At 39.3% G+C, this 13,514-nt stretch overlaps 1 protein-coding gene across 5 annotated transcripts in view; it reads left to right on the forward strand.

Annotated features, from left to right (window-relative positions):
- The first annotated feature begins 837 nt into the window (after positions 1–837).
- celf3a (cugbp, Elav-like family member 3a) overlaps positions 838–13,514 on the forward strand; it is a 30,640-nt gene continuing 17,963 nt past the window's right edge. For 2 of the 5 annotated variants that reach the window (XR_002278170.3, XM_020640248.3), the window contains exons 1-3: positions 839–1,215; positions 2,114–2,266; positions 5,034–5,116. Coding sequence is in view for 4 of the 5 variants with exons in the window: in XM_020640248.3 (XP_020495904.1) it covers positions 2,122–2,266; positions 5,034–5,116 (228 nt within the window). In the remaining variant the exon portion in view is untranslated. Of the gene's footprint in view, positions 1,216–2,113; positions 2,267–5,033; positions 5,117–13,514 lie in introns of all 5 variants that reach the window. The other 3 variants (XM_020640247.3, XM_020640249.3, XM_020640250.3) reach the window with 2 other exon arrangements.

Consider the following 13,514-nt stretch of genomic DNA (forward strand, 5'->3'; position numbering starts at 1 on the left):
TATGAACAATAATGTATAATCTTCATATTATCAACAAGGAAAATACTGAGCTAAAATAATTTTAAGCAGCTATTCTCATGTCCATATTAGCCCTGATAACACGAGGTAAACTGTTAGTAGAAAAAATGCAGTTGTCAAGATGATTTGATGATTTTTGGTGGCTTAGGGGTATGAAGAGGCACTGGGGGCAGCCTCAGCATTGCTCTGTAAAATGTATTTTCCCATATAACCTGGCTTTAATAATATTAGCTTTATAGCCTAGTCAGCCCCAAACACCTTGAATTAAATACCGGCTCCAAACAACACCTGCATTTTTGTTTCTGGGCTCATCTTCACTGTTTGTCACCCAGTATTTTAGCTAGTTTTCAGCATAAGCAAAGATAATTTGAAGGTGTAGTAGAGTCTGTAGATATTGGCTAATAACTTAATCATGTTACATTAAGAAAAAATAGTTGCAAGTCCCTTGCAATTTTTTTTTTACATTGTAAAAATTGCCTTATGTAGATTACTATAAAGTAGCAAATAGGCCAACAATCCCTTTTATGAGATTAGCTTTGATGAAATTTAGGATAAAAACTCCAATCTGCACATTCATTACTACTCTGCAGCTTTTATTTTGTTCTGTGTTCTCTCTCCCCCTCCTCCTCTTGCACGCCTGTCACGGAGCTGGTAAATTAGCGACGGTCCCTGGCAGCAGACATCACGGCTCGTACAGTCCATGGGGAGGAGGAGGGGTGGAGCTGAGATGGACAGGGAGGGAGACACCGGCTTACGACGTCAAAGGAGTACAGACACACACACACACACACACACACACACACACACACGCTCACACACAGTCAGAGGGAGAGAGGGAAGAGGAGAGGACAAGCAACCAGACTGCCAATTCCCTACGGTCTACTGAAGGAAGCCTAAATCCATCCATCACAACACTCTTCATTCAGCAAAGCCAAGGGGAGAGATTTTGTTTATTTTTATACGAGGTGTGGAAAAAAAAACCCAGAGCAAGAGCAGGAAACAACAGACAGAGGTAGAAAACACGCTCATGCTGAATAAAGGACCGTCGCTGGATGTTACTTCTGTCTTAAAGGCCTAACTTGTTACAGGATTTCTCACAGATGAACTGAATCATTGAGCTTCAATAACAAAACAACAGCGGCGGGAAGAAGAAAAGCCTTTGATCACGCCGATTCTTTTCCACGAGCAGCACCACAGGTTTGTTTTTTAAATTATTCTTTTTCCTCTGAACTGTTTTCGTTATTTTTTTTCTGTGTGTAAAATCACGATCATCGGGTCATTGTTGTCACACACGTCTTGACAAAGAGAGCTCAGGTCTCCAGCTGTGTTGACAGACAGAGAAGATACACTGTCATGTTTCTGGATGAGGCGGCCTCGAATTCAGAGCAAGGGAGGAGTGTACATGTGTACTATTTACTACAATATCAAACGCATGTTTTTTAAAACCATTTGTATTTAGGTAAGGCATATATGTGTTTGGTTTATAGCTACCAATAATGATTATTGATCCTATCCTTATTTATTGGTTCATGCACTAACGAGAAAAATAAAAGTATTTAGATAATAATGTCGCTGATTAAAAAGAGTTTTCCTCTTTATGTAAATCAAACACTTAATAATGACTGTGATTGTCGATGTGATGCCAATTAATATGTCATAATGCAATAAGCCCCCTTTTAAATTAAATAACATCACAATTATGTACTACTATCATATTATACCATATAGAAATCCATATGAATGAATCTGATAGTTAACAATATGCTTACAACGTTAACAAGAATCAAAGGCATTTATATGAATGTCTATCTTATAATCAAATGGTTACTTATGTATTTTATTATGATTTCTGTGATTTAAAAAAAAAAAAAAAAAATTTAAAATCTACAACCAGAACAGGACTTGCATGTCTCAGAGGGTGTGAGAACTATAATTATTTCAGCCTCCCATCTGCACCTCCATCCCAGGCCTCCTGTTTGCACCTCCTGTGCAGTGTGAATTTAAGCCCTGCAGGCAGGCAGGGCTCCTGTCTGCTCCTCCTGACCGCCTCCTCCACTCAGTGTGTGTGTGTGTGTGTGTTTTTATTCCTCTCCAGACTTCTCAATGAAGGAGCCTGACGCAATCAAGCTCTTCATCGGGCAAATACCCCGAAACCTGGAGGAGAAGGACCTGAAGCCCATCTTCGAGCAGTTTGGAAAGATCTACGAGCTGACGGTGATAAAGGACAAATACACAGGGATGCATAAAGGTGAGGGCCGAGGACTATGTGATGTGCTTTTTGTCTCAGGGAGGTCAAAAATACTCTAATTTTTCATAATGTCCTTCAGACATGATTTGATTCTCCCTGAACATGTGTGAAGTTAAACTATTCCTCAATTTGCTGTTGTCCCACTGGAGCCTCTTTAAAGCCTTAAAGCCTGAAGTTCAGTTGCCTTAATCTTAGACTGAAGTCTGATTCACAACTGGTAGTAAAGTTTATGTCCTCGTCTTTCATTGAAAGACTAAAATGATTAAACCTTGACTCATATCAAATGAAATATAAGCATACTTAATGTTTTCAGGTTGAATCAACTTTATCCCATCTACCTCACCGAAACGTTTGTTTTAATTCAAAGCAAATTACTTGATTAGAATTTGTCAAACTGTTCTTTATTAAAATTCTAAAAGGTAATGCATTTTCTTTTCACATCAGCTAACACCAAATGTCTCATTAAAATCATTATAAAGTTCAGTGTCCTGACCGAGGACAAGAAGAGGAGATTCTTAGATTAATGGCTGAAGCAGTCTTGAACCATAATCGATACACACTCACACCCAGGAGCTTAATGCTGATTGAAATCTAAAAACAGTAGGAAGTATTGTTGCAGTATGTTGTCTAACAGAAAAATAAAGCTGGGTGTAATGTCTATGAGACCCCCAGTGCATTCTGGGAGGTTTCCCATTATACCCGCTTCTGAAAACTACATTGGAGAGGCAAAGTCCCGCCCCCTTTTTGGGACCATAATACCGATATAATTTGTATGATTGTCAATGACCTTAACAGTTTTAATTGTCCCATTGTGCCATGAATGCAGAATGTCAATGTGAAAGATAATTTAAACCTGTTGAGTAAAAGGATCTTATGGAACCTCTTTTAATGCCTTTTTGACTGTTGCTGTGAGAATCAGATGAAATGTACCAAGGTGGTGGCCATATTAGTGACGTATATTGAATGAGACTACTAGTTCCACAAAATCATTCACTATTTTAAACTCCTGTGATGAGTTTTAACTAGTTATGACACAAAGTATAAATTCAAAATTGAAGCCTCTATTTGACCCACAAAATCAAACTGACCATCAGCGACAACTTTCATGATTTCTTTTTCCCTCACAGGAGCTTTAATTCAAATAAATAAATAGGGAGCTCGTTGTAGCATATACATTTATAACATATGTGTACTTAAATTCAGAATTAAAGCATATATAAGTTATATAAAATATTTGTTTTAAGCCCTTCACTATTTGGTGTTCTGTACTTTCCAGAAAGAGAAGGGATTCTGTCTACCGGTCAAAAATCCAGCTTGTGCAGATCTGTAATTATTGATTTGCAATTTTGTAACGGTTTAACTAAAAAGTGTATAAATCTTATTTTAGAGTCAAATGTTGCAGAGCACATTCAGCTTTCCAGCAAATTGCCATGACCAAAAAGCAGTTGTTGTAAGATCAATCTCACCATAAGTATTTTGTCAGCTCATAATTGATCTCCTGTGGTGATATCGTCAACGCGTGGTGTCAGTGTCACCCACCACTACCACTGTTCGTCAAACAGCGAAAACATGCTTTCCATTTTTGGAAGTGAAGTCTCTGCACATTCAGATTCCTGTTTGACAGATGGGCTGAAGCTGCTTTTAAAGAGATCTGAGCTCAATGATGATCCTCTCTGTCATTTCTAATGCAAATCTGAGTGCAGAAAACAAAAGGCTTTTATAAACCAGCCGTCATTTGGGAGACGTATAGGCCAGGTGCTATCAGTCTGCTAACACCTATAACACTTATTCTGCATACATTTACATATTCATGACTCGCAGGAGCCCAAAAGGTTAATGAAGGCCTTTCTCTATTATGTGGGATTGCATACATTTAGTTTGACCAGCGTGATATTAAATAGTCACTCAGACTGCTTGTGTCTGAGCAGTCTCCAGGTATTATGAGTTATTAATCCCACAGAGCCCCACTGCTGCTTCAGGGAAGGAGATCTTACCAATATCATGGGTCTTCACTGGTTTTGATTGTGTGTTCTGTTTCAAGCAGATTAAAACACCTGACATGTGATGTGTGATTTGGAAACTTTGAACATACGCTGACCTAAAAACTGTTAAATAAAACACATACATCAAACAGCAAATTTGTACTGGGACAATAACCTCCAGAAGCATTTTTCTGCCTGCAGGCACTCAGGGCACATGGCCAATTAAGATTATTAAAACACAACCTAGTACTGCCAATCTGACAGTATTAAAGAATATAAATCTAACATTTAAAACAGACTTATAGTTTGTTGAATTTCTACGAGGGCTGAGCTATAAGTCTCAATTTCATCGTTATGAGCTTTTGCAAAAGATGCCAAACGTCTGGATTTATTGCAATCAATAAGAAAAACATGTAAACAGGCAGTGCTTTTTTTATTACTCATTATGTGTTCTCTTTACCTATTGGATGGAGGCCTGGGTTTAATTGTCATTTGATATCATTTTGATGCAGTCAGGTGAAGCTTAATAAGCGTGCTGCCAGCGAACCTCAGATTAAATGTTGCCAATTTAGTGGTTAAAAAAAAAGCTTATTGGATTTATTCTTGACTGAGGAGGGATATGTTGCAAACACAGGGATGGTGTATAACATGAAGAACAGTAGATAGCCAAAGAAATCTGAGTTATAGTATATATGTGCGCTTTAAATTTTTGTTCATTTATCGCACATAAATATGATTTCACATTCTCATATTGTTCAGAGCTAATTTCTACTGTTTGCCTCCAGGATGTGCCTTCCTGACATATTGTGCACGTGAATCTGCCCTCAAAGCCCAGAATGCACTGCACGAGCAGAAGACGCTACCAGGGGTGAGTGTGTTGCTGGGTTTTTGCTCATATTCTATATATACACAACAGGAGCAGAATAACTGGCATGCTAGGCTATCTGAGCGCACAGGAACACGCAGTGACACAAGAAAATTAAACCGAGTTTGACAAGCGGGCCTGACTCCCCCCTTCAGCCGATACGCTGGAATAAAGGTCAGAGGCTGCTCTCCCTCTTATGTTTCATATGTGATGCATCCAGACATATCCATCCAGTGAAGGCATGAGTCATCCTGCAACATGTCACGGGTCCAAACAGACAGCTATGAGGCTCGCTGCTGGAGTGACTTTGCTAGTTCTTATTCTCTCTGATGTTTCTTTCCCTCTCTCCGTCTCTCCTTCTGTCTCTCTTTCTCTCTCCCCCCCCTCCCCTCTCTCCATCTATCTCTCCCTCTGAATTCTAATCAAAGTTAAACCTAGCTTTATTAGCATAGCCAGGCAGCAGGTGTGCTGCCAAATGACATTTCCAGGGCTATATATGACATGACAGCCACGTCTCTATAATAACCCGCTATATGAGAGACAAGGCGACAAGGCGAGGAATTACTGAGACAGAGTGTGCTCCCAGCCTCGCTGCTGCTTCCTCTTTTACTAACAAGGCTTTACCCCTGTTTCCTTTTGGTTATTTTTGGTGAAATCTACTTATCATTCATCATTGGTGAATGGCAGCTCGTGACCAGAGTTTTTGAGGGAGGAGTGAAGAAGGTTGTGAATGTCTGTGCCTTAGGATTTTATTTCTATATTGTTTAATATCTTTCTATCAATAAATCTTTTTGTCTTAATTAATGTAAAAATAGCCAAAATAGGCCCATTGTAGTATACTAGCACCAACTAACAAAGGTACCAAAGGTAAGTAAATTAATATCATACAAGACTAAGAAAACCAACTTCACACTGGGTGTGTTTTTTTTTTTTGGGGGTAATATTTTGCCCTTCAATCAGTCTAACTGGGATAAGAATAATGTTTTTACACTTTACAATGAGTTGATTCTTCAGTTTAGACATCTCAAGACCTGAGATTTTCATGCTTTTCTTAGTCTTTGTCACAAGAAATGTAATGGACTAAACTCGGACTCATAAGCATTTTGCACATTTTTACGACATTTTTTAGACAACTCGGTTCATTAACTGAAGAAAATAGTCCTTTGTTGAAACCCCTGAGCAGACACAAGCACTATTCCTTTGTGTTGCATTTCATTAATTTAATTTTCAAGCAAAAACACAAAAAACGTTCTCTCACTCCAGCTCCTCAAAAATGATGATCGTTTGTCTGTATTCTGTGAGGTTTTAGGTAGTTTGTTGTACATATGATTACATTTAATGTCAACTTGGATTCATCTACTTTTCTCAGAATTTTATAGACAACAAAATTCACTGGTTAAAGAAAAGATCCTTAGTTGAAACTCTCAGTTGACGGCACAAGCGAGGAGTTGGCTACAGCGAGTGATTTTAGTTTGAACCTCGTTAACAGAATAGTTGAAGACCAGGTTATTGATTATTCAGCACTAGAACGATTGTAAAGGCAGTGGGGGGTTTCTGCTGGACGTGGGGTCAGTTTTGATGGAGCAGACTGGTATTAGGGTGGCAACAAAAGAAATCCAATTGTTAGCATGACAGTAGCGCGACCTTCTTGACCTCTCGGAGCGGATCAGCAGGGCCCAATGCCCCCATGGCTAAAGCCCCCTTCTCCCCTTGTGTTTCTACCCCCGTGGCTCCTGTTCTCACAAGCTCTTACCTCTAAGCCGTGTGGACCAAGCTAACCCAACCCCCCCCCACCACCACCACCACCACCTCGGTGCTTCCTGAATCCTTCCCGGCCCTTCCCCCCCTCCCTCTCCAAAAGACGAAAACCATCTTATTATCTCGGTTCACGCCCACACGGACAAGAACTGCTCTCCACCCCTGCTACCAGCTGTGGTGTAATTGTCATCTAATTGCACCTGCACTGCCAAAGCATAATTAACTTTGGCATCTCATGGCTGAGGCGATACAAAAGAAATAACATGAAAGCAATTATAGGACTGAGGGGAGAGAATGAAAGCACACCTGAAAGAAGAGAAAGCTGAATGATGTCATTAACGAAGTCGCTGCTTCGTCTTTTTTTTTTTTTTTTTTTAACATTTCACCTATCTGGAAAGTAAGAGTTGTTCTTAAGGCTTCTCCTCGCTATTATACAGATCTCATTCTCTGTGCTGACAATGGAAAAAGAAAAGAAAAGAACAAAATGGAGAAAGAAGTCAGGCAGGGATGAACAGATGGTTGTTTGAGAGTGGCACCTGGCCTTGTGTTTAATTTCAGGTGAGAGAGTCCGTCTCTAAAGTGAGAGGGGGAGGAAGAGTGTCAAAAAGCACGTTCAGCTTAGAGCGAGGACAGAAAGTGAGAGAATGGTGTCGCAATAATCCAGATCCACTGTGAGAAGAAGTGTGGAAATGGAGGATTGGGAAGAGAAAAAAAGAATCACTCCTGAGCTCGTACTCTGGTTCAACCCTTCTCGGACATCTTGTACTCTTGTTCTTATCTCTTTATCTCTGGCCTGTTTGTCTGGCCAAGTCGGGTATTGTGAGCCACGCACAGACAATAACATCCACTTAAGCCACATTAGAGAAGCCATTTTACACACCAAACTCCCAAAAACTAACTATAACTATATTCCACCAGCTATAAATAAATAACTTCCTGTGGGCTGAATGGTGTCGCTTTTGGCTGTTAAAGAGCAACAGACCCGTCATGATTTACCATTGTCAAAAAGAAGTGAATCAGCATGTACTTCCAGAACTCATCAAAATAACTGTTTCCTTATTTTTTTATATCGTATTTCTATCCATCTGAGTTTGGTACATGATGTTCTTCCCGGGTATCCTGGGTGAAACATCTTTTGTTCTTCCAGCAGCAGCGGCGTCAGTGGCAAGGATGAACAACTGACTATTTCCTGCGTTAATAACTTATCTCAGCTTTCACATTTACTGCAAATAAGCTCATTATACTAGGCTCTGAAAATGAAACTATGAGGGAGAAGGATGTAACAGGTAGATGATTCATGTGTCATTTTTTTTTTTTACAGTGTTCAGTGTGACTCAGATACTCAGACGTATTTCAAAAAGGGGAAAAAACAAGGCACACTTCCTGAGAAGGGGAAAAACCTTTATTCACTTGGCTATTTGTTTGTGAAATAACAAAAAAAGTAGACAAATCATGTTGAAACAATCAATGCGTCGCAGCAATAAAGGCCTTCTTCAGGGGGATTTTGCATCCAAGAATGGATATTCAACCATATCAAAACATTAAATAAAGCCAGAGCAACACAGCAGAGGGAGGTTTCCTGTGGATGCCCAATTAAAATATGGAAAAATTGTTTTAATGTAACCTCTTAGATAATTAGCAAAAACTTTCTGAGTAAAAATGCTGATTTTAAAGAGCTAAATGTTTTTTTTTTACATATCCTTGGTTTTTGATGCCTTGATCTGATAATGTTTTGGCTATGGACTGATAGATGTTATAAGACAACACAATAACGTCCCTAAACTTGTGATGGGCCTTTTTTGGCAATTTTTCTGGCATTTTAAGTGACCAAAAAATCAACTGATGATCTTAAAAAAATTATTTAGTTGATTCAACATTTTGGTAATGTTGTTTCCAATTCCAATTCAATTAATTCATGTCTGTCTTGCACATATATGTAAAGCCACTGCCAGTTGCTAGTCCACCAGCGTTCCACCACTTTAACCTTTTCACTTTTCATCACTTATTAACAAGTAAACCTTTATATGTTTAATAAAGAAGCCCGAGTGGACATGCATCAATACATTTTATTAAACTACATTTTTCTATGAAAAACAAGCACATTTCAGTTATTGTCCAGAGATCTCAGTTTATTTGCCTTGTTATCTCAGTATTACAACTAAATATGTTTAATATGTTTTTCTGTGATAGGCTAACGGGTCAATTTTAACTGTTTTCTCAAGTTTCGAGAAATTAACTTGTTATCTTGGAAAAACCAACGTTGTTATCGCCATAACTAGATAAATACATGGAGATTAAGAGAAGAACCAAAATGTCCTCACTATCCTGGAAAAACAGTTAAATACAATGGTTGAATGAATGTTCGCTTAGGGCTTCTGTTGTGTAAGAAACATACTAGCTGTTTCCTAAACGTAGCTAAGCTAACAAGCCGCTAACAGACTTGAAGTAAGAGTAAAAACTTGAAAGCTGTTTCTATCTGTTCATTTTATTCTGTTTGAAAAACCAAATTGGCCAAATTAAGCTAGTTGTAAAACATTTATAGGATCAAAAAGAGAAAAGGTAGTTGATTTCTGTCCCCTAGCTCATTGCCCCCCCCAAAGATCTCCAGAGTGGGTGCCAGGCTTTGTCTGCTCTGAGGTTGTCAAAACTAAATGAGAGGACACTACTGGATAGTTTATACAAATGGTAAGAAAAAGTGTGTGTAGACTTATTCTGTTGGGATTTTATCAATGGAAACATTTATTGTTTATGATTGTTTATGTTGATGTTTTTTGATGGGGTCCTTGGGGGTCCAAGCTTGTCTAAGATACAACTGGGGGGGGGGGGGGGGGGGGGGGCTCCAAGGAACAAAGCTTGGGAAACACTGCCCCAGCTTGATCCTGCCTTACAAAAGACTCTCACACTCACTCAAGTTAATATTTTCCACAATGCCTCATCGTTAATTTCAAATGCAATAAATAGTGCAACTGTGCCCCAGTGAGCATGTAGCTGTGTGTGTTTGGTGTATATTAGCATGAGCAGCGGGGGAAGGGAGGGCAGGTGTTCACACTAACACCGTTTATTAAGGCTGTGTGTGTGTGTGTGTGTGTGTGTGTGTGTGTGTGTGTGTGTGTGTGTGTCTGTTTGCTTTTGTGTTTCTCCGTGGAGAGTACACATCCAAAGATATGGGAGCATGGATGGATGGGTGGAAGTTGTTGGTTTTATTATCCGCTTCTCTCAGGTTTCTTCATTCACTATCTGCCGTGTGTGTGTGTGTGTGTGTGTGTGTGTGTGTATGTGTGTGTGTGCGTGTGTGCGCGTCTGCGTGTGTGTGTGAGTAAAATCTGAGCTGCAAGGCCTTCTGTGTTTAAGCTGCCCATACGAGAGGAAAGAGCCCTCTTTGAGTGGAACATCTGACTAAGCCTGACATTTACTCAGCCATAAGGACTCAGACGGAGCAGACACAGGGGTTTTATCAATAGTCTGAAATAAATGCATACGCTAAATTTAGCTCTGGCTTTTTAGGCAGGATATGAGATAGGAAGTTGAAGTGCCACGATGTTGTGCCCTTAATGTCTGAGCTGCTGTACTGCTGTAGAAACACATTCACCATGAATACTTTCAGGGAGTTTACACTCTATTATAAACTTAGACATCTAAGTCTCTCTTTTTTAAGAACAGAAACATGCCTAAAACAACATTTAATGTGTGAAAACATAAAGAAGATGATGAGATTTTGTTGACTGAGGCTCTCAAACAGGCTAAACATGTGAGACAATTAACACTCTTTCTTTTCTACCAGGCAGCATTGTCAACATACTAACAAAGAAGATGATTACATTTAGTTCACTGAAGCTGTAAAGCATGCTGAACATAAGCATGGGACTTATTTGGGGGTCTAAACAATGTACTATATACCTGTTATCCCTTAAGATGGACTCAATATTTCACTTTTTTAAGAGAAATAAAAGCAAAATTCTCTAATTTACTGCAAAAAATGTGACAAAAGATCAAAGTAAGTGCTCAGATTTTGTTCACTGAGGATTTAAAACAAGTCGAACATGAATCTGTTGTATAGAACATAATCTTTCCTCTTAGTCTCTTTTTTTTAAAGCACACATGGATGAAAATGTAAAACCCCATTTAACGTAATATGTTACAAGCAATGTGACAAAAACAAAACACACAAAAACACATTAAGCTGATGCTAAGATTCTGTTCACTGAGACTCTTAAACATGCTGACTCTGAACATGTGAGATGTTTTACATATATGTCATATTTTCCAGTCAGCCTGGTAGACACATTTCATCTTTAACTTTTTATTCCCCCTTTTTGTAGAAAATAAATTAAACGATAGTTAAATTGACAAAACCACCAATCAGATTTGGTTCATTGAGGCCTTAAAACATGCTTGAAATGTGCAGGTGAGATATTAAACCTCTTTTATAAACGTGTTAGCAGTTTAGATGTATAATTTTAAAAATGTTAGTCTCTTTCATAAAGCACATATAAATATGTGAAAATGACATTGAAAGTGCAAATTAAATAAATATGACCAAGTCCCTGCTTGATGATATTTCATGGGTGTTGAAAGTCTTTTAAAAACATGCCAGCAGGGCAGACATGTTGACTCTGTTTGGGTGGCCAATGATGATAAATATGGAGGCAATGATAGTAAAAAAGAAAAATGACAAAAACACAAAGTGGAAACAGATTTAATTCACTGAGGCTCTAAACACGCTCAACATGTGAGACATAAAGCTCTTTTAAATACCTGTTAGCACTGTTGAATCTTCACATTGTTGTCTCTTTTTGAAAAGTCCACAATGATAAACAGGTAGAAACAGACATTTAATGTACAACTAGGCTCTAAAAGCAAAAACAAAAACACAATATTGATGGTAAGATGCGGTTCACTGAGGCTCTTGAACATCCTTTACATTATCATGTGAAACATATCACAGGGTGTTTTTACTCTTCAGTCTACCTGTCAGTGCTGCAGACCTTTTTAATCTTCTGAATTGTAGTTTTGCTTAAAGCAAGCACACACAATTAGGCAGAAAGTGAAATTCACTTAGCGAAAAGGCAGGAAATGTGGAGAAAAAAACACACAAAGCTGATGCTTGGATTTGGTTCACAGAAGCTCCCAAACATGTTGAGAAGAAAATGTGAAGAAACTGACATTTAAGAGCAACAAGGCAGAAACTCAAACAGTCTAAAAACACACCAAACACACACGTGTATCTACATAAAGCCTCCCCCCCATAGCTCCATGTCTGTAAGTCTCGGGGATGATGATGGCAGCAATTAGCGTGCCTCAGAGCGAGTGTGTTCAATTGATGAATCTATCTTTAGTAAAGTGTGTGTTCATGCGTTCATTCATTTACATACACATGCATATCAATGCTGGATGATGATGCACCAAAAAACATCCCATTCTCTCTACGTCACTGTGGGGCCGCTGGGATGATGAATGCAGATTGGATTTATAGAGGAGGTAAATGGGTGTGAACTACAGAGAAATTGGATAAATTAAAGTGGGGGCTAAGGGGAGGGGAGGGGGGGGCAGGGAGTGCGGGGGGAGGGGGGAGGGGAGGAGGAGTTGAATGAAAGTTTGACATAATGAAGAGTGGGTGGAGAGGGGCTGGAGGTGTATTGAGGACGTATGTTTATCAGCTTAAACACAGACATCTGTCAGGGAGAACTGGTGTGTTTTTGGGGGGCAGAGGAACGTATGTGTGTTTGAGTTTGTGTGTGTAAGTGGAAGGAAAACACACACACACACACACACACACACACACACACACACACAAGTGACATCAGTCTGTTTCCACAAAAGAAAGAAAGAGGCTGATGTCACCAAACTCATCGAGCTCTTTGAACGCCGAGAGAGTCAAAGCGCATAAAAAAACAGGCTTGAGTCTAAAAAAGTCAATAATGAAAAAAAAGCAAAGTAACTGTATACTCACACACACACACACACACACACACACACACACACACACACACACATATGAAGAATGGTTTCTGTGATTCACTTCTTTCCCCCTCTTGCTCCACTGAATCGAGTCAAACAAAACTCGACATGAATATTTAACAGTCAGAAGAGTCAAAACAATGGAGAGTCAACTTGTGTGTTGTTACACATTCTCTCTTTGACGTTCACTTTGAAGGTTTTCTGTTGACACGTGAGGAAAAGGTGACTAAATGTCAGATTTCATATCAGTTTGACTTCTGACAGACGAGCAGTCCCGGGCAGCAGCTTAGACACTGATGGCAGGGTTATTGATGAAATCTTATTGAACAGTACAAGTGTTGCTCTGTCAGTCTCTTTGTGTTGGATTGATTTAGTGACCGGCTGGATTTAAGGAGAAAGCAGAGTTTCTCTCTACGATGCTTTTGTGCCCCTGTTCGCTCATGTATGTGTGTGTGTGTGTGTGTGTGTGTGTGTGTGTGTGTGTGTGTGTGTGTGTGTGTGTGTGTGTGTGTGTGTGTGTGTGTGTGTATGTGTATGTGTATGTGTGTATCTGTGCGTGAATCGGAAAACATTAATCTGTGCATCTCTGTGGCTTTTGCTCTATTTTGCACGCTCACCAACATCTGCGTCGTTTAATCTCGTATTTTTCTTCTTTTCTGAGTCATACACACGTTTTTCTTTTGTT

This window comes from Labrus bergylta, chromosome 19, assembly GCF_963930695.1.
Source record: "Labrus bergylta chromosome 19, fLabBer1.1, whole genome shotgun sequence".
Lineage (NCBI taxonomy): Eukaryota > Metazoa > Chordata > Actinopteri > Labriformes > Labridae > Labrus > Labrus bergylta.